Source organism: Centropristis striata, chromosome 8, assembly GCF_030273125.1.
Source record: "Centropristis striata isolate RG_2023a ecotype Rhode Island chromosome 8, C.striata_1.0, whole genome shotgun sequence".
Classification (NCBI taxonomy): domain Eukaryota; kingdom Metazoa; phylum Chordata; class Actinopteri; order Perciformes; family Serranidae; genus Centropristis; species Centropristis striata.
Window position 1 is genome coordinate 11,543,044 of NC_081524.1, and position 22,464 is coordinate 11,565,507.

The window sequence follows — 22,464 nt, forward strand, 5'->3', positions numbered from 1 at the left end:
TTAAACAAAAAAATTTAATATTTTTAAACTTAAATGTAAATTTTTTATTTATTGTGCATTTAATCAGTTAGTCAGTCAATTTTAACGCATCAAAACGCTACTTTTTAACATGTTATAACATCGACTTCTAAAATTAAAAACAAATTGGAAATTTTAGTAAGTAAAATTGCTGAAGCAAAAGTTTAAGTTCCTATAAACTAAGATTTAATTTATTTTTTAAACGCGCATTAAACATTGATTCCTAAACTAAAATTTTATATTATTTTCTAAACGGAAATGTAAAAATGTTTGTGCATTTAGCTTTCACATTTTTTAAATGCATCAAAACATTGTTATAAATAAATTATTAAAATGCTTTAAAATGTAATTTACTTAAAACATTGATTTCTAAAATTAAAAAAATATAAATGTAGTTTGAACTGAACTAAAATTTTAGTATTTTTTACTATTACATTTTTAATAGTTTTAGTTGCTATAAACTAACATTTTTTTATTTACATATTCTTTAAATTTAAATAGAAATGTAAGTTTATTTGAAACTCCTCGCTCCTACAGCCATCAGGCAGACCGCCTTATTCATTCATCCAGAGTTACCAGACTAACTGAATTTCCACTCGGAGAAAAAATAAAGTAATTTTGATTTTTTGATTTGAAACTCAAGAGGATGAATCCAAATGACTGGTGATGAATGACTTCTCATGTAGCACCACCATCAGGTCAAACTCTGAATAACAAACTGTCAGATATAACACTCTTGTCAAAACTTTATCAGCAACTTATGACAACTCTAACACAGAGAATTATGGAAGGCATTTCCATATTAACAAACCACATTATATTTGGCACAGTTCATAATATTTGACCACTTTTTTTTTTGAGTTTTTCCTTCACTGAATTATGGTCAAAGGGATTTTTTTTTTTTTTTTACAGATGTTGACGCCAATTGAGGCAAATATTGAATTTGTTCTGTATGAATAAAGTGGACTTGACTCTGCAACAAAAATAAGAAACAAAAACACATGCAGCAACACATCGTCTCTGTTTACCTTTTATTGTTACACAGTAGTTTACTGGCACCAATGTATTGTAGTTTTCCTTTTTGCTACATTTACAGATGACCTATCCATCTTCACCTCACAGTAAATAAAAATAAATAAATACAAAATAAACACATTTTTCTGAAAGAGGTGGATTCAGAAACAGAGGCCCAGTTTCAGTGGATCATTTCAGTGTTCATTCTTTTGTTTAAATGGAAACGTTTGTCGTCCCAACAGTTATTTTTGGCAACTTTGCACTTCAAGAATACCCAGAAAGTGAAGGCCTGCGGACCGGCCATGTGGCGTGTAGATGCACTGACATGGAGGTGTAACGAGAGGCCTTATTGAATCAGGAGAGTAAAAGGCGATCTTTAAAATCAGTCTACGTGTTCTGATCAAAGAGAAAATTTCCCATTCAGCTTCAAACAACATGATCTTTATCAGGTGAACAAATACAGTACATGTTGGTCAGAGACTGCTATAGCTGGTGCTGACCAGGTGGTGGCGTAACACAGTTTTTCTACACAGTTCATGGTTCATCCTTCAGAATATTGCAGTGTGTGAGATCACCAGTAGAGGGTGCTACAGAGTATTGTCAGTCAAAGAACAGCATTTTCTCCAAAATGCTAAAATTGATAAAGTGCAGTAGACAATTATTTTCACTACCATCTAAAAAAAAAGAAAAAAAAAAGAAGCCAATTCAGTAAACTACTAGTAATAAGTTCATGAACTGGATGTCAAGCAAATCTATCACTGGACACAAATCTAAACTTGTTACTGATTCATTACATTTGAATACTTTTACTATTATATAATGAATCAAAGCTTTGTTAGTGTTCCTTGTTCTGTTGTCTCTTCATTCTGTCACTGAAATATAATGCAAAATTTAAATTCTCACACTTCAAGTGGACACTGGGCTGCCAATGAACCAGAAACTTCACGTTAGTTAGACAGAGCTTGTGCTTTACTGAGTCTGTTTTACTCGAGAGATAAACCAGACTGCTAAACATCTCCTAAAAATCTTATTTTTCCAAGAAACTACAATTAAGACATTTTTACTCTATGCATAAATCAATATTATTTTTTTTCCATGTCAACAGGGAACACTAACACTTCAAATCAGTGCACTAGCATGATCAGCGATGCATCGGTACCTACGACTGACGCCTCAGTTTATTAACATGCAGTCCTACAGTAGCTCGTACAAAAATCTGATTTTAACAAAAGATAAAGAATAAATTAAATCTATGTGTATCGTAAACAAATATGCTAACATCTATTTACAAAAAGTGTACATTGTAATGAGCTGCCTTTGTGATTTTCTTGAAACTCACTATATAGCGGACAGACCGGGCTAACAGTTAAACGTCTGACAGTCAGTTATTACGTGTGAGAGAGATGTCGGTGTTCGTCTTGTAGTGTTGAGGAAATTATTTGTGGCATGCGAGAGCGTTAGAGAGGACGTGGTGACCGTTGCTCAGTTCAGTGTGATGAAGGATTTCTCTCTGCTATTGCTCAGACATGTAAAGAAACATGCTAAAGGACATTTATGTCGTCTCAGTGAGCCGAAACAAGCAGCGATCTGCTCACAACCGTCTCCGTTAACTCTGCATTCAAAGAAATCTTTCTGCTTCGAGGCTCGACTCTTTTTGAAGATAAACAGTAACTTGGCAATGAACAGTGACATTTTCCTCACATCATGGTTACAGTAAGTGTAGACAGCAGTAGTGTGTGTGTGTGTGTGTGTGTTATAGGAAGCAACAGTAATGTCAGTAATGTGAAATCATTTGCTGTTTTGACTTCAACTGATTCCTCTCGGACTAATGTTAACTCAAAATAAATCTTGTTAGTGTTTAAATTCACATTTTTTCTGGGGGAGGGGGTAAGCACAATCAAGAAAGGCCATCGCTCATTTAGGCGACATCAATAAACGTGAAAGAAGACTTCACAGGAACTGAAGCTGCTTGCTACCCTGAATGAGACCATATCCACACTGACACGGGCTGATGTCAAGAAGATCTGAAGAAGATTTCTGTCCAAACTAAAATTTTCAGAGAGTAGTCGAAGGGTGTTTTAACTCTCACACTCAAGTCTGTTTACCAGGTTAGTACGGTTCATTTGGGCTGGTGTGAAAGCTGTCAATCAAATGCTGGTTCAGACCCAAAAAATGAGCCAAGACTGCATTAAAAGGGGGTCTTGGTCTGTTTTCAAGCGGATTCTGGTGCCGTTTGTTTGTGGTGTGAAAGCAAACAAACCTTCCGTTCCTTCAATTTCTTGTTCATTTTAATGCCTGGTACAACTAAAGGTACATTTGTTTGGACAAATATAATGATAACACCAAAAATAGCTCATAAGAGTTTAATTTAAGAGCTGATATCTAGACATTTTAAATGGTTTTCTTAATAAAAACCAAAATCATTATCAAGAAAACCATGGAAAATGTCCAGGTATCAGCTCTTAAATTTAACTCTTATGAGCTATTTTTGTTGTTATCATTATATTTATCCAAACAAATGTAGTTTTAGTTGTACCAGGCATTAAATGAACAAGAAAGCAAGGAGAAAACAAGGGTGGTCTAATAATTTCTTCCATGACTGTATGTGATTTTTGGCATTATTTCAAAAGATGAACTACAAATAAATCAATATATATATTGTGAAATTTGTGACAATCGCTCAGTATTATATATCAGTATTTTCTCTAAACCTAACCACATGTTTTTTATTATGCCTAAACCTAAATATTCCTGAACCACAGTAATGTCACACCATTATTTTTTAAGAAGCAGTCATTGAACTCCAGTGTGTTTTTGGGGTATTGGTAAATCAGACATGCATATTTATCCGTATAACCTATTTATGCAATCATTTGGTACTCATTATAAAGATCAATATCTGTTAATACTGTGGTGCTAATATCCAACTCTGTCAGTGCAATAAGTGAGTTAAAAAGCACCTGTCGGCCATTATTAATTAATTAATTAACGTGGTTAAACTGTAGTAGAACAGTAGTAGAACAATACTGATAATGCTTTTAAAAGAAGTATTTTTTGTGAGCTCTGAGCTCTTTGTGACACCAAATAACAAAAATATACACACCAGAAGCATTAAAGTGCTGCATATACTTCTATCAGACTCCAGAGTTAGATATCTCCATGACGACTGCCAAAACTGTGAAATCAACGCATTAACAGTCAGTCTGTATCACTTCATGTTCCTCTTGGTTCGTTTGTAAACGACAAAACGTTGTAAAAAAAAAAAAAAAAAAAATCAGCAAACTGGACGCAGACTAGAACAAAAATGCAACAATTAAATAACTTTCTTCCCCTTGGTCCGGAACAAATGAACCAAACTACAGGTGTGAAATCACCCTAAAAGACTCCAATACATATAGAGAAATATTGAATATCTTCTATTTACCATGCACAAGCTGCTTCAGCAAACAGCCAACAGCCTTTTTCTAGTGTTTGCAAATTTGTGAGTGATTTTAAGAACATAGTTAAATGTGGAAAAGCCCAAAACATGAAAAATGTGTTAATGAAATCACCAACGTTAGTGTGGACATGGTCTAAGACACGTTTCACAGTTCACTTAAATGCTCAACGAGAGAGGAGAGTGGTGAGCAGACGGGACGGGTGGTGTGCTCTGGCTGTTGTGTGTCAGGTTGTGTTTAACAGCAGTAGTAGTAATAATAGTAGTGTAAGATAACAAGAGGCTGCCACAGTCTGAATGTGGCTCTAAAGAGTCTGGTAGGCAGGATAGCAAGGAGTCCTCATAACAGGGAGAGGATACATTTTGGGGTAAAGAGGGGAAATGATGACCTTATGAACAGGTGGAGAGCAGCAGGAATGAAAACATGTGTCCAGTGTCGGAAGGAGGGATGAGAAGGACAAAGGAAGACAAGGAGAGAGTGAAGGGAATACTCTACGGCTGCTCCTCCTTCTTCTTCAGTGATATACGTTTCTTCCTGGCAGCGAGCATTTCGTAGAAGGGATCAACACTGACAGCAGATCTGTACGGGTGACAAAGGGACACTAGTGAGAGGGGTGGACTATAAAAATATACAATAAAAAAGGCACATCTATCATACAGATAGTTGATAGGATATTCAAAATTAGGCCCTTTATAAAATGATCATCTGGAATGAAGAAAGACCCAAATATTTGCTCTGTTCAAACACTACAAGTGGAACAGCCCACTCATAATTTAAAGAATAAGGGATAATATTGTAGAATTAATTGGAAGATATATTAACCCCTTATCATTCTGCCCCCTTTATAGAGAATTGGGGGTGGTGGCAGTGGATTTTTACGGGGAGATAGCAGGTCATCAATAAATGCCACATAGAAATGGTGTTTATTTTCAGAAAGCTGGGGATCTAAAGTATATAGGCTTTCTGAAGTCCATGTCAAGGCCAAATATGTCCCATAAATTGTTGCAGCAATTTTTTGGTTGATACCATTTGTTTACACACATTTGGTGCTCAATTTGGCTTTATTAATTTTCATTTGAATGGATAAAAAATGTCAAAAGCCCTCCAGAAATACCAATGGATTCCTCAGATCTTCTAGTTTCATTACACTATTTATAGCCGGGTCAGAGGAATTCAGGTTAAACAGGTTAAAATATCAGACATGTGGCAGTTAAAAATGCATCACATATGATTTGACAAACACACATAATTTGGCAAGCAGTCACAGATTCTCTGTGCAGTTAAGTTAATGTATGTGTTTTTGATTTTCATTAAATCCCGCACAGGGCTGGCTTTCTACAAAACTCGTTGTCTAGATTTGTTAAGATTTTCTACAAAAGAACATCTGAACCCTTAATGGACATCTGATCATGTGCCAGGCCACATTATGTAAGAGTTTAAGAGCTAAAACTGTGGCTGCAGCAAAACCCCTCACTCTTTTTTTATTTTTATCTTTATGTATTCAGTTCTTTTATCTAATCCACTCTAAATGTAAATTGTTATTAGTCCATCTAAATTCTATTTCGTACTCCCTTAACCCTGTAAGACCCAGTGTTGCAGAATTACAACAATTTTGGTTATCCCCAAAAAACCTCTAAATTTTTTTTTTTTTTTTGGTTCAACCATACGGAAGCCCTGAACCGCAAGTGAAGAAAAATTTTTTTGAGATGTTATCTCGTTATTTCGAGATAGTATCTCGTAATAACGAGATACTATCTCGTTATTTCGAGATACTAAGTCGTTATTTCGAGATAACACTTAGGCCTATGCTGTCTCAGTGAACGGACCGGGCTGTCCAGTCCAAGTCCCGGCTTCCTCGTGAGGAGATCCACCGCCTCGTCACGCTCGTGTCACCACACATCCAGAGGGCAACCCGCTGCAATTTTGCCCTCAGCCCGGAGGTGCAGCTCCTGGCCGCGCTGCGTTTTTACGCAGTGGGGAGCTTCCTGGAGGTGGTGGGGGACGGCACCGGCCTCAGCAAGGCACCGGTTTCACGGAGTGTGGCAGCCGTGACACCGATCCTCCTGCGCCATGCCCGGAGACACATCAGGATGCCCACCACGCGGGACGAGGTCCGCCAGTGGGGTACATATGCGTTAATGGCTTGATTACTACTCGGATACACCTGTTAGCTGTGATCACACATACACACACACACACACACACACACACACACACACACACACACACACACACACACACACACACACACACACGTAGCCTTATTGCACAGGTGTGTGGGGTGACTTAAGCGCTGATAAAGTGGTGGGTGATCAATTTGCCTGGCATCGATTGATTTATATTTCAGCACCACGGCGGTGGACAGCTCCCACTAAGAGCTTCTTAAGAAGCTTCTTTGGCGGGATCTTAAGAAGGCAGTTAAGAACGCATCTGTGAAACACCCCTATCTTAGCGCTCCTTCTAAGCCGAACCCTTCTTAAGAGCCTTCTTAAGTCCTTAAGAACGAGCGAATCTGGGAAACGCGAATTAATTCGAGATCTTGAGAAAACAAAACAATAGTGTAGTCCAGACGCATAGCCAGTAATGTAATGTATTTGTAACCCGGCCCGTATGGGATGAGCCTCTCCACACCCTGGGACTCTGCCTTGTGTTGTTTATGATGATGGAGGGCGGAGGAGGGACCAGTCGGACACGGGTGGTCGTTATATTGCGGCTCGGACCGCGTCGTGCTTTATTTCTCACAACGGCTGGCAGCTCAACCTTAAACAGTACCAGTAAACACTGGCGCGAGGCAACAGAAAGATTAAAGGCTTGTGTTGCGTCCTTACTGATTTCCACACTAACTGGTTGCCGGAGATCTGCGCAGTTTCTGTTACGCGTGAGCTGTCCGTGGCACTGAAACAGCAATCGCCCTTAATGTGATAATTTTCTGTCTGATGCAGGTCTATGTTATGCTATACGTTAACACTTTATCGAGCCTACTGATTGGGTTCATCTGTAGTCGGCACTTTGTGCAATAAAATTATTTATTGTGCCGTGCGATAGAGCCGATACGCATGTTTTGTCTTTACTGTTGTATTGTGTACAGCCTTTATAAAACTCTGTTGGGAGAGCTTGTGTGAAATATTATTTCTGCCTTCGCCACTGGTAGTATTCCCTCTGGGTCCAAAACGGATTGCACTACACACACAAAGTTTCTAGTGACCCGCAATCCTGCTGATCTGCATCTCTCAGTCATCATCTGGTATCCATGGAGACACCCGGTGGCGAAGGCAGAAATAATATTTCGGGTGGGCCAGTACAAAAGTGGATGGGCCATCTTTTCCCAGAAAAAGGACTCGTAAAAATGTAGAACTATAAAAATGACAAATATAGACAAACTGGAAAAATAGTGACTATTTTACTTTGCAACATTATGCATTACAAAGGAAATGACAGCAAAACACTGCCTATAAAACAAGCTCTCCCAACAGAGCTTTATAAAGGCTGTACACAATACAACAGTAAAGACAAAACATGCGTATCGGCTCTATCGCACGGCACAATAAATAATTTTATTGCACAAAGTGCCGACTACAGATGAACCCAATCAGTAGGCTCGATAAAGTGTTAACGTATAGCATAACATAGACCTGCATCAGACAGAAAATTATCACATTAAGGGCGATTGCTGTTTCAGTGCCACGGACAGCTCACGCGTAACAGAAACTGCGCAGATCTCCGGCAACCAGTTAGTGTGGAAATCAGTAAGGACGCAACACAAGCCTTTAATCTTTCTGTTGCCTCGCGCCAGTGTTTACTGGTACTGTTTAAGGTTGAGCTGCCAGCCGTTGTGAGAAATAAAGCACGACGCGGTCCGAGCCGCAATATAACGACCACCCGTGTCCGACTGGTCCCTCCTCCGCCCTCCATCATCATAAACAACACAACGCAGAGTCCCAGGGTGTGGAGAGGCTCATCCCATACGGGCCGGGTTACAAATACATTACATTACTGGCTATGCGTCTGGACTACACTATTGTTTTGTTTTCTCAAGATCTCGAATTAATTCGCGTTTCCCAGATTCGCTCGTTCTTAAGGACTTAAGAAGGCTCTTAAGAAGGGTTCGGCTTAGAAGGAGCGCTAAGATAGGGGTGTTTCACAGATGCGTTCTTAACTGCCTTCTTAAGATCCCGCCAAAGAAGCTTCTTAAGAAGCTCTTAGTGGGAGCTGTCCACCGCCGTGGTGCTGAAATATAAATCAATCGATGCCAGGCAAATTGATCACCCACCACTTTATCAGCGCTTAAGTCACCCCACACACCTGTGCAATAAGGCTACGTGTGTGTGTGTGTGTGTGTGTGTGTGTGTGTGTGTGTATGTGTGATCACAGCTAACAGGTGTATCCGAGTAGTAATCAAGCCATTAACGCATATGTACCCCACTGGCGGACCTCGTCCCGCGTGGTGGGCATCCTGATGTGTCTCCGGGCATGGCGCAGGAGGATCGGTGTCACGGCTGCCACACTCCGTGAAACCGGTGCCTTGCTGAGGCCGGTGCCGTCCCCCACCACCTCCAGGAAGCTCCCCACTGCGTAAAAACGCAGCGCGGCCAGGAGCTGCACCTCCGGGCTGAGGGCAAAATTGCAGCGGGTTGCCCTCTGGATGTGTGGTGACACGAGCGTGACGAGGCGGTGGATCTCCTCACGAGGAAGCCGGGACTTGGACTGGACAGCCCGGTCCGTTCACTGAGACAGCATAGGCCTAAGTGTTATCTCGAAATAACGACTTAGTATCTCGAAATAACGAGATAGTATCTCGAAATAACGACTTAGTATCTCGAAATAACGAGATTATATCTGACAGTAAAAAATGAAAAAAAAATATATGTATATATTTTTTTTACATAGGTGTGTTATCTCGAAATAACGACTTAGTATCTCGAAATAACGAGATAGTATCTCGAAATAACGACTTAGTATCTCGAAATAACGAGATAATATCTGACAGTAAAAAATTTAAATTTTTTTTTTTTTTTTTTTTTTTTTTACATAAGTGTGTTATCTCGAAATAACGAGATTTTATCTCGTTATTACGAGATACTATCTCGAAATAACGAGATTTTATCTCGTTATTACGAGATACTATCTCGAAATAACGAGATAACATCTCAAAATTTTTTTTCTTCACTTGCGGTTCAGGGCTTCCGTACACCACATTAACATGATCATTGGGTCCTATTGTTTGTTCTCACAATGTGTTTGGATCCAACATTTGTATATAAGGCCCGCCCTAGGGTCAAGAAGTCACACAACTTCCAATTTTTTGATCGAGCAACATCCCTTCGATTTACTGGACTGGATTAATCTGATTCAAGTAAGTAAAATGCTTTGAATATTTTTTTTTGTGTTTATTACAGTGTCTAGAACATGAACATATGTAGTGTTTGTGGAAAATGTGCCCTACATTTTATTTAGAGCTTGTTTTATAAGTGTTGCAATATTACAACGTTGGGTCAGAGTGGTAGTCAAAACAGCCCTGTTTTTGAGAGGAACTTCAATTAAAATTTTTACAATATAACTTTAAACTACACATGATTTACACATTCTAGCCTGAGCCTTATATTGAATTACATATTTATTGTATTAGAAACTAAAGTGCAAAGATATATTGCTGTATCTAAACATTTTAATTTACTTATAATGATTTTTAACCACCTTCAACACTCTCAGTATTTTCTCCTTATCACAGAATGCAGGACTTTTTACCAAAGAAATTCTGTTTGTGCATGTCTGCCCTTTGTCTTAGTCTCTATTGATAAGAAAATGCTCCTATCAATTCATAGTCAAAGCAGTTGTGGGGGATGCTCCTGGTGCACTTGTTGCATTGTTCTGGAACAGGTGCTAATGTTCAGGAATGTAAGGTGTGGTTGTAAGGTGGAGGCTACATGCATTCCTATTAGGATGATAATCACAGTCTACGATGGGTCAATCATACAGTATTGTATGGCCTGTGAAATGTGTGAATTGGCTACTTCAGTGCAATGTGTAAACACTTCAAAATGAAATCAGTCTCCCCACCACCCCATCTTTCCTGCTCGTCATCCGGAATCTAGTAAGCATGTGTGCTATTTGTATATACAGTGTACATTTGTTTCAATTTTATTTTTTCCATTTCAGAATGCCACCAGCAAAGAGAGCTTGCATCCTCTCTCATTCTGGTAATTATCTATTCATGCTATTTACCTTGTTTGTGATATATTTGACTGGTATCTTCATGCGTATTTGAGATGTATATAAATTGATATATTTATTGTTTTTTTTCCTAATCAGGTGGGCACAGCACCCAAAACTCCAAAGAGAGGACGGCCATCGGCAGGCAACAGGAGCCCAGACGCAGCAGGGAGCCCTTCGGATGCTGTAAAGAGACCATCCGTGGGTGATGGGAGTCCAAACGGTCCCTCCTCCAAAAAAACATGTGCACACCCCCCTCTGGATGTGCGCAGAGACCTCACTGGACACTTTCCATACAAGACGACAAGAGGACGCTGCAGACATTGCAGTAAAGGGTATACAAATACCCAATGCAGCAAGTGTGATGTCCGCCTCTGCTTTTCAGAGGACAAGAACTGCTTCTGGGACTATCACTGCAACTGACTGCAACTTAAAATGTAAATAATGTAAATAAATGTCAAAATGCTTGTTTGAATAAATCACACTTCATAACAACATGACTAAGATTATTATTCATGCTATATACTGGTTTGGGAAAAGCAAAACCCTGCAAATGAATCCTTAGTTCTGTACTGTTGTTCAGACAATGAGTGGAAATACAGGAGATTCTGCTACCCATTAAGCCCAACGTTGCAATATTACAACGTTTCCGTAAAAACTTACTAAAACATAAAATTTTTGAAAACACTCCATTTTCACCCCCAAAGGCCTCCTACAACAACATCTTAATGGTTGAAAAATTTTTTTTTTGCGTTTTTCTATATCTGGGTTTTACAGGGTTAAACAAAAGGCCACCTTGTGTTTAGTTAATCTAACACTACCCCCTTTATTTCCTGTGGCATTATTCTCCATTTCCATACTTGATGCTGTGGATCCATTCGTCCTTCTCCTCAGGTGTGGGGGCGGAGATACGGTACACCATGTGGTTTCCTTCCACGACTCTCCCATCAGCCTCCGTCTTACACGCCTTAATCAGCTGACCGCGGTTGTTGGGAATGTACAGCTCAAAGCAGTTCTGTCGGGAGGAGGGCAAAGAAATTGGATCACATTTGTGAATTTTTACTGCCATTTACCATCAGACACAATCTTAGATTAATATCAAAAGCTGTACACAGACATAAGCCTATATATATACACTACTGGTCAAAAGTTTTAGAACACACCAACTTTTCCAGAATTTAATTGAAAATGATGCAGTTTAATGTCTCAGTGTACTCTGAAATTAATGCACATTTGCAACATTTAAAATTCTTTATTGAGCATGATAGTGTTTTGAAAGTAAAAAAAAGATTCAAAATCACATTTTATGTTGGACTAAAGGACTAAAAAAAGACACAAAATTACCAAAAAAGGACACATAAAGACACAAAATGACTTAAAAAAGACACTAAATGACCAAAAAAAGACACAAAAGACACAAAATGACTTACAAAGACATGAAAAGAATTCAAAAATGGACAAAATAGCCCAAGACTCCATAGAGTTAAGTTGTTAACCCATTTCTTGTTCCCTGAAAAAGGCCTACTTGTATAATTCTGAAATGTACATTATTTTTCAGTTTTGGTTAACCTTACCTTTTTTTATTTACCTCTGGCAGTTCACCACTTAACTTTGTACCCTTTCAAGCTGTTCATTTGACTTGAACTGCTTGAATTTCAATAAAGAATTGAAAAATTGTGGTGTTCTAAAACTTTTGACCGGTAGTGCATGTCTAAAATGCCACATTTATAAATGTACGACAATGTAGTATAAAACATGTGGGGAGTGATCTTTCTTCACCTCCTCATTACAATCGTGTAAAAATAAAGTCTTTGGGGTGTTAGAAATTAACACATATAGTCATGGAAAAGAAATATTAGACCACTCTTGTTTTCTTTAATTTCTTGTTAATGTTAATGCCTGGTACAACTAAAGGTACATTTGTTAGGACAAATATAATGATAACAACAAAAATAGCTCATAAGAGCCATTTTCCATGGTTTTCTTTATAATAACCAAAATCATTATCAAGAAAACCATGGAAAACGGCTAGATATCAGCTCTCAAATTAAACTCTTACAAGCCAATTTTAAGAATTTTAAGAAAAAGTTATATTTGTCCAAACAAATGTACCTTTACTTGTACCAGGCATTAACATTAACAATAAATTGAAGAAAATAATGGTCTAATAATTTTTAATATAATTTTTCCATGACTGTATGTTAATATCAGTTGCCTATACAGAAATGCAAACGTACAGGTTTTCTGGGGTCCTCCACCTCACGGATGCTAAGGTTTTCCAAGGGAATGATACCTCTCGGTTCCTTATCCTGTAAGTGAAACAATCACAGGAGATTCGAGCTGAAACAGTTACTGCAACATTCAAATGTCTTTATTGTTCTAAATATTTGTGAGTGCAAGAATAAACCAAAATTCAACTCATCTTAGCATTATTTCTGCAAAGAGATTTGTAATTACTTTCATTGCCATCTGTTGATCAACTCATGACCGAAATGACGAGCCTGACAGATTACGTTACGAGGTACACAGAAGTCACGGTTGCAATACATAGAACAATAAACCCTGTGCATTAGGAGTGTTATAATTACTGCAGCAGCCCCACATGTGGCTGTGTTTAATAACACTGTATTTGGCTCGGTGGGATCATCCTGAGCTACATGAGAGTCCTCCTGGACTGTGTGTTGTGTTACTATTGTTATGGTAGTGCATCTTTGAAATGCTGTCTCTTGTGACCAGTCTGACTTGTGCCTCTTTTGTTACAGTTGTGCACGGCTACCAAACCAGTTTGTCCTCTGAGGATTAATACAGTCGTGCATCAAATCCTGGCGTTCAGGAACCAGACTTCCTTGCAGATACATTACTGCGAATGGGAATTTCAGAGTTTATTCCTACTCCCAAAATAAACAAAATCACAATTTACCAGCAGGCTTGAAACCCTAAATATTACCACTTTTCATTGTGAGATTACACAACGATGACACTAAATACATTGCTCCCCCCCCCCCAGAAAGGCCAATGTAAACATAGCAACAGCATCCTGTTAGGGCAGTTTAACGCATCAGATAAATCTAAAAGGAGTGGCAGTGTCAAATTCCAAAAGGACTTACTGTGGTGTATTCAAAGTAATAAAGGCAGTTATCTGTGAGAATGAACCATCGTCGTTTCCAGGTTTTCACTCGTCCCCCTGAAACACAAGATCATTAAGACGAGTGAGAGATTTCTTTAGGGAATACTACTCTACGATTTCTACATTCTTAATGCTAACTACGTAGCTAGATTTTTAACTACAACAACTGTCAGTACATACCTCCTGAGAAAACAAGCAGCGGCAGTAGAGGGAGTGGAAATCGCAGGGAAGAAGCAGAGACAAAAAGGGGGACCAGAGGATTTAGAGGAAGACAGAGGACAAACAGAGAAAGAGAGAGGGACAGGCGGGGAAGAGGAAGAGAAAGAGATTATATTAGTGACACACAGATCACAGGCCCCGCCATGCAAAAAGAAACACAATCAGATTATTTTAGACTGCCGTGACGCAAGAAAGTGAGTCTCTGGTTCACCATCATGCTATGGCAGGAGTTTAAAATCCACAACACTGTGAGCTGACAGTGAACCTCAGAGACAGGAGCAGCTTCATCATAGCACAAAGCCTTAAGAGAGAACAAAGTACATTGGCATAAAGAACTGGTCACTTTCTTCTCTCCTGACACCTGAAACATGTTGACTTGAACGAGCTCAGCGTTGAAGCCAACATGGAGGTCTCACTGGCATCATCTCACCAAGTTTAAGAAGCCAGCCCTCTCTGTCCGGGTTGAAGAAGGTGTGTGTCAGGTCGTTCCCGTCGTCCTCGGGGATCTTGAAGGGCTCATTTTTAATACTGTCGTAGAGATTCTGGAAAAAATGCACAAGACAGTAAAATAAGCTCACAAACAACCACCTTACTGGGTTCATTTTATCTTTCACTTCCTTTAACTTCATCGTACTCTGAGCAGGTCCTCGGGCAGGTCTCCTCCCTCGTTGATGCCTCGGTTCATCGAGATGAAACGGTCCACTCCGGGTTTGTCCCTCACATTTGGGTTGTGGAGGCTCGTGTTCAGCATAATGATGGCAAACGACAGAACGTAACATGTGTCTGTGAACAGGAGGGACACGAGAGACAACACAGTAGCTCTGAGATTTGTTCTGCACAACATCTACAATTTTATAACTAATTTAGCTGAATATCAGATAAAAACAACAATTGTTCTTTTTCTTACAGGTCTATGCCGGTTTCAAGGTGTAGTGTGGTATGAAAATTGACAGTATTTTATTAATGTTTATTTTAAACTTTTTGTTTCCATCAGGGAGACTTTTTACGTTTTTACTTCTTTATGGGTCTTTGTAAATTATAATAATTGTGTTATACTGTGAAACCCTGACATTTTCTGATATGTATATATATATATATATATATATATACACACACACACACACACACACACACACACACGCACACGCACACGCACACGCACACACAGAGTGCTTAATAAATGTATTAGACCACCTGTCATAAAAATGAGAAAATAAATATTTCTAAATATTTTAGAAAACTTTCAAAAGCTTGTTTAAAACTAAAATGTAATTGTTATTTGGCAAATAACAAACTTGATTCCCTTTTTATACCCACAATTGAGCCGGTTCACTGGGCTTCTCTGAGAAGTCAGAAATTAATCAAGCAGAACATTCAACCACTAAAACTCATTATTCTGCTCAGGAATGCAAATAAATAACAAATCATAACTTTTGAAAATTCATGGATACAATAACAATTATATTTTAGCATACAAAAAAATCATTTTGGTTAAAAGTTGCTACATACTGCTGTATTAACCATTACAGAAACGTATTTTATTTTGGTAATTACTAAAGCTCTTCATTTAGAACAGCTTTGGCACTGTATATAACTGCTGATTTAGAGGACAGTTGACATTTCAAACATTTCACCCTCTATAAAGAAGTTGCCTTACAGTGGCAGAGAACATTAGAGGCCTGCAACAACTGAACAGCACACAAAACAATTGTTAAGGGATAAGCAAAAGGATCTATTGTTCCTCTAACTGTCTTACAAAGTAATTTTGACAATAACTTGGTAAAGCTGGTCATTTAGGGACCAAAAATACTTCTTTCCACTAACATCACTCCATATGAAAGCCAAATGTTTGGCAATACTGAAACTCATCTTAACAATTTAAGGAAATAATAAATGAAAACTAAAAAAAACCCAAGATGGTTTTACTGAGAAAGGTAATGTTTATAAACTGGCAGACTCTCATATCTGTTCATTTCTGGTAAACGGCTCGTTGTTTGTGCCAGTGCACACTTTCTGGGAAGTTCCCCTTCCTGTGGTCCATTAAAGGAAAATAAAGCTTGATTTAAGGGGAAAGCTCCAAACACACAGAGACGTCAACACGTCCCTTATTTGGTTGGCAACAGATGGAGCTGCATGAAATGCTGTGTTTGTGTTTGTGTTTACCGGTGCTCTGGAAGACACCCGGGTTGCAGTGACAGTATCTCTGAGCAAACGCCTCCATCATTCTGTCGATCTTCTGGGCTTCACCGGGCAAACGGAAACTCCACAGGAATTGTCTGCAGAGCACAGGTCGAGGTTAAGGTCAAGTCATGGAAAAAAATCTGGCAATCAAGGCAGAGTTAGTCACTACTGCTCTACTGCTTAATTGTTTTCCCTCTTTTCACCTGAAGTTGCACTGAGAGCGGGACTTTCCATTGTGGAAATGGTTTGTTTACCAGAGAATGCCAGGACACTACTCAAAGAGATTTTGTCCTTGATTAAAAACAAAAAAGAACGGACTCAGCTTACCTGAGGGCCTGGACAAGGTTGAGATCCGTAAACTCATGGAGGTCAACGAAAGCCTGAAGCACTTTGATGTTGAAGTCGTCCCTGCAGAACAGCAACAGAGAGATCACAGTTAAAAATGGTATAGAAACAAAGAGCCGCCTTAATAATACTTTAGGCCCTGGGGCTACAGACTTGCAGGGTTCCCCCAGTGTGTTGCAAGCCTGGTGGCTGTCTGGACCTAAGCATTCATTTTAACATATTTTTAGGATGTTTCTTACACTACAGCCACAGTGGTGTGGCTTGGAAACCTCTGCTTATGATGGCAGTGGTGCAAATATATTTTATATAATTTATATGCTAATGTCTTGTGTGGCCCAGACACAACCCCGGTGCATTAAGGCACCATTGGATACAAAGTAGAAAAAGTAAAGGAGATAAACAGTGATGGAACAAATTATTAGACCATGGTTTTCTTCAACTTGTTGGTCATTTTAATGCCTGGTACGACTAAAGGTACATTTGTTTGCACAAATATAATGATAACAACAAAAATTGCTAATACAAGTTTAATTAAATAGATGCTATTTAGCCATTTTCCATGTTTTTTTTGATGATTTTGGTTATTACCATGGAAAATGGTTAGATATCAGCTCTTAAATTAAACTCCTAGGAACTATTTTTGTTGTTATCATTATATTTGTCCAAACAACTTTAGTTGTACCAGGCATTATAATGAACAAGACAATGAAGAAAACAATGGTCTAATAATTTTTCCATGACTGTAGATATTTTAAGAACGAGCACCTTTCTCCAAGGTAATCTCCTATAGCGGTCTTGTTGAGGCCCTCTCCTTTGTAGAGGAACTGAGCGATGTCCTCTGAAGTGTGTCTCAGCAGCTCGTTCTCCACCAGGAACACGATGCCCTGCAGAGAGGAGGAGGGAGAGACCGTCACCACACGGCTAAGACACAGAGGAGGCAGCGTAGAGAGGTACAAGTACTGAAGGGTTTTACCTTTTTGGGGTCCATGTTGAATTTCTTCCTTCCCATTGCCACATGCCTGCTTTTCTGGAGAGTTTTACTGCAGAGAGCAAAAATGGGAAATGTGAGAAAGAATGGCCCTTGAAGCCTCCAAATCATATTTCGTTATAGATAATGGAAACAGCTCAGACTTACAAATTCCAAAACACAAAATGATTACAAGCCATCTTATTTAAGATTATGGATTTAACATTAGGGCTGCTCAATAAATCAAATCTGGATCAAAATTGCTATACGGACCAGTTCAATATCCAAATCCCAGGAGGTGCAATATTTGATAAAGCAAATTATTTGTCAAAATAACATTCTGAACTAATTATTATGTTGCTGCAGAGATGTCCCAGTACAAAAACCATATTCTACAGAATGGTTGGGGGGTTGTCTACCTATTTTTCATCATTATTATTATTATTTTAATTTATAATTATTTTTTTATTTAATTTTTTCCTTTGTATTATTTTTCAACACTCAATATAGTTGATATATTGAGTTGATACTCATTGAAATACTTGCAAATTCCAAATTATTTTGAGAAAAAAGTTTACAAGATTGAAGTGGCAAATCTACAAAGAAAAGCGCAGATTAGTGAGTTTGATAGAGAGAATGATAGTTGATATGTTTGATTGGTAGTATTGCCATTGTTATTTATTTATTTTTTGTTTGTTATGCTACACTACCATTTTATCTTCTTTGTTGCTGTTGCTATTATTGCCCAATTGATGCTTGCCACACCTGCTTGTTTGTTTGTTTTAAACTAAATTAAAAAACAATAAACAATTGATCACAAAAAAAGAATGGTTGGTACAGTTCCTCACAAAAACAAAACAATTCACGATTGCAGTAACAGCCAAAATACTTGACATATTGTTTTCAACTAGTGTAATAAATTCCTTTGCTCCAATCACTTATAAATGCATGTTATCATTCAATGCATTTGACTGTTAAATGCTAAAGTAACATAAATTTGGCCAGTAAATTGCTTTTAAAAAAACAAACAAGTTGTGTATTTCTTACTTCTATGTACACTTTTATACCACTAGACTTTAAATTATATACTACTGGACTTTGAATGAGCACTCTAAAGATGGCAATTTATCAAAGAATATAATTTATCCATCACTGACAACATTAAAATGTCATCTAAAGAACATGAGGCATTAAACATGAACATGGATGAAAAAGTGATGTGGATATAGAGCAGCGGGGACTGCAGTAAACTCTGGACTGAACTGAATATGGTGATGTGAGCAAACACCGGTGTGACTGCTGAGCTTTGTTGGTTTCATAATGTCCATAAAGTCACAGTGGGAACCAGAAAAATGCAATCAATCAGAGCAAGCACAGTGGTAAAGTTGACTAACTGAGTGATAATTTACTCTGGGAATGATAAATGAAAATCTGTGCACATCAGGCGACCAAGAAAGCCAGCGCTCGTCATTCAGACCGTGCAAAACCACATATTCAATATTCTTTGGAGTAGCAATGTTACTGTGCCCGTTCTTCTTACCTGCCCTCTGTGCTTGTCTCCAGTCCCTCCACCTCCAAAATTGCCTCTCTTAATTCCTCTCTGAGCCTCTGGATCTCCTGCAGCAGGACGCCCTTCCTCCTGCGGATGTCCTCCAGCTCAGAGCGCTCCTCTGGGCTCAGGTCTACTGGGACTGTAAGGGAAGAAAAGAAGAATGACTCTGTTACTGCTGCTGCAGATATAACAAATGGCAAGTGTGCCCCGAGGCAGGCTGTGTCTTTATTAGTAGCATAAAAAGGCACCAAGTATAAGTATTTTGAGAACTGCATTGTTACTCATATTGGTAATGACTAATTCCTTCTATCAATATCTTACAATGGAGTGGGAGAAGTGGGGCAGTAACTAAAATTAGCGATGATGGAAAGGCACTTGGGGAGAACACTTAATTGTGCTTTTTTTTCTTTTGTAAAGATAAAAACCTCTTTATTTTAAATCAAAGATACACTACAACACCACACTTTTAAACATTTGCCTTTATCTGTCCATTTCTTGTCCATCTTACCCTCTCCCTCCCCTCTTCCCTGATCTCCTTATTGCCTTTTGAGCAATCTGTGGAAAAATACTGAAAATCAGCAGTCTCCGGATCTGTCACTGTAATATAATATATGGGAACATTAACACTGCGTACTGGCTGGGTCGTGTTACACTGAACGAATAGAGCAGACAAACAGTTCATGGACTCAACAGACTCCAACACAGACAGAGGCACAAGGCTACTGTAAAATCATTCTAGCTCCTCACTGGTTAAACATCCAGTCTAGTTCAATTTAAAAATCACTCGTGGTATCAAGCCAGGAAATTAGATTTTGTTGTATTTGCTGGGAGATGATCCCCCCGGAGATCACCACCACTATATCATAAATAATAACTGAATGGATTTTCATTTGTGCTCTTTATTGTAAACTGTTTTTATTGCAGCTACTAAATATTGAAGAATATTACCCGACTGAGAACTTAAAATACATAAAAATAAGGGGCTGGGTATTTATTGACATAACAATCAGACAAATTTTAAGGAATTTAATCTATTGTAATCTCATACTTGTTTTCCATGGTTTTAAAGGCTGAGTTACACAATGTTGACCAAACTTGATTGTACCTGTTGGTCAACATATATTACATTTCTGGAAAATGCTGGCATATAAATATGCTCTGACGGCACAAATAAACTCAGATGGACTTGAATACCTAGTTGCCAGTTTACACTTAAATAAAGCTTAGGCAGTGTAACATGCCAGTCCTGCACTTAATGCCATTATATTCAGTTTTATCAGGTTTAGAGATTTTGCTTTAACTATAGAGACCGTCAGCTGTGGTGGTGTTAAATATTGTATTATGCTGATTGGTTTTAAAACTTTGTCAACCCTTGTCATTGAGGGTAGACTAAATATTACAAACACGTCGAACATAAAGCAATACAAATTAGCAAAACAATCGTAGTCTCCAAACCATATGACTATTTTTTTATTTCATATTTTCAGTCAACACCTCAGTTTCAGTTTCTACAAAAACATAACTCCCATAATGGAGAGCTGAATTGCAGGGTTGTGATCCTTTGCACAATTTTACTAATTTCTGCACAAAACTACCACTTCTTAAAACCACACAGCTTTTTTATTTAGTTTATTTATCGTTTACATATTTTCAATGTCCTTTTTTATATTTTCTTGATTCTTGATTCTTGATTTTTGTAATACATGTTTTTTTCTCTCTCTTCTTTGTGAATAAGTTATTCACCAATACACCAAACCATATTCCTTGTATGTTAAAATCTACTTGGTAAAAAAATGATTCCAGTTCAGATTCAGCTCGGTGTACCTAAGTTCCATGAATATTGTATTTTGCTCCAAAAATCGTGATTATGGATTATATCCAAACCACCTAGATCTGCGGCTCAGAATAGCAGCTTGTGACCAGCTGTGGTTGGCAGCACCCAAAGGCTCCCAGACCAGTGTGTTTACTCTGCAAAATAAACAGCTGCTCTAAAACACCACCAACCACGCCCACAGTCTGGATCATACTACAGCAGCCAGGGTAACGTTACTGATAACAGTAGCTGGGCAGTTTCAGTAGTATAAGGAATACACAAATACATCAAGCTTTTGTATAACTTGGATGGACTGGGTGTTAAATACCCACCGACGTTTGCTTAAACGTTAGCCCCGAGCACACTGTGTAATAATCAATATTTAGTTGGCGTGAAGCTAAGCTACTGCATCGTTTAGGCTCATCTTAAGCAAACTGTGGTGCATGTGAACATCCATAGTTCTCGGAAAAACGTCAAAAGGTACATGGTGATCATTTTCATATAGATGTTTGGCGGAAAGCTCACTGTGTCACACTTGAGCAAATAAACTGAGCTAGCCACAGTTAGCTAGCGGTAGTCTAGGCTAACAGCTCATTAGTAAGCCCACTTACTGTAGTCCAGGTCATCCATTTTTGGCGCTTTACTTTTAGGCATAAATATTTCAGAGTCGACTGTCATTCAATATCAGAAAACTAAGGATATATGTGTAAATATATCCTCAAAACCTAAGGGAAAAAACAGACAACCCCTGGTGTCGAAATGTTGGGCCGGAGACAAAGAGGGTGGCGACACCGGAAGCGGTGTCTGGCTTTCTAGTAGCCTGCTTCCGGTCAGTTGTTTTTCAAAATACAATCACTTTTATTTTGTAAAGAAAAAGTTTGAAAGACGTGCATAGATGACATTGAGCCTACAAGTATAACGCTTTAACATTTATAAGTTAGTGTTAATTTGAATCATTCGTTCATTCATTCATTTCATAGTCACAAGACTATGCAGTCCAGTTAGATGTACAGATTTCTTTCTTTAATAAAAAAAATTTAATAAACTTTTTTTTTTAATTAATGTTTGGTTTTTATGCTAAAATAGTAGTTTTAGAGATATGTAGGCGAGATCATTTTGCAAATGAGTATTATGTTATTATTAGTAGTATAATAAAATATATTATTAGTTTCCCATTCATAAATATTATGTTTACATAGAAAAGAAGCATTATAATACCATATTTTCTTACCTTTGAAAAAATAGTATGTAGTTTTCAATCTTATAGGCAATGTTCTCATGTTATCATGGCCTAAGTAATTTTTTGACAAAAAATGATTTATTTATTTTTTTGCCTAAATCATCTCATGATACTGGCCACCTCTGGTAAAATCAGAAAAGATTAACCTGAAAAAAAGACATAGGTCATTATTTTAAGAGGGTGTCAATATGATACTCAACTACTACAGACCTATCTAGTCTACTATGTACAGTGTGTATACAGTATATATGTTCTAGATATTTGATCTAAATCACCAGTTCCCTAAAATGGGACACAATAGATGAGAGCATAAATACACGGCAGCTATATGAATATTGCAC

General features: G+C 38.1%; 1 protein-coding gene across 1 annotated transcript; it reads right to left on the reverse strand.

Moving 5' to 3' along the window:
- Window positions 1-3,541: 3,541 nt before the first annotated feature.
- Window positions 3,542-21,648, reverse strand: cyth2 (cytohesin 2). Its single transcript, XM_059340087.1, has 12 exons — window positions 21,495-21,648; window positions 19,059-19,209; window positions 17,525-17,591; window positions 17,317-17,435; window positions 16,534-16,614; window positions 16,189-16,301; window positions 14,660-14,808; window positions 14,456-14,567; window positions 13,787-13,863; window positions 12,917-12,988; window positions 11,540-11,694; window positions 3,542-5,048 (listed from the first exon to the last, which is right to left on the reverse strand). Exons 1-12 carry the CDS (start codon window positions 21,559-21,561, stop codon window positions 4,961-4,963), a joined length of 1,251 nt encoding a protein of 416 aa, XP_059196070.1. The 5' UTR covers window positions 21,562-21,648; the 3' UTR covers window positions 3,542-4,960.
- Between the last annotated feature and the right edge of the window lie 816 nt (window positions 21,649-22,464).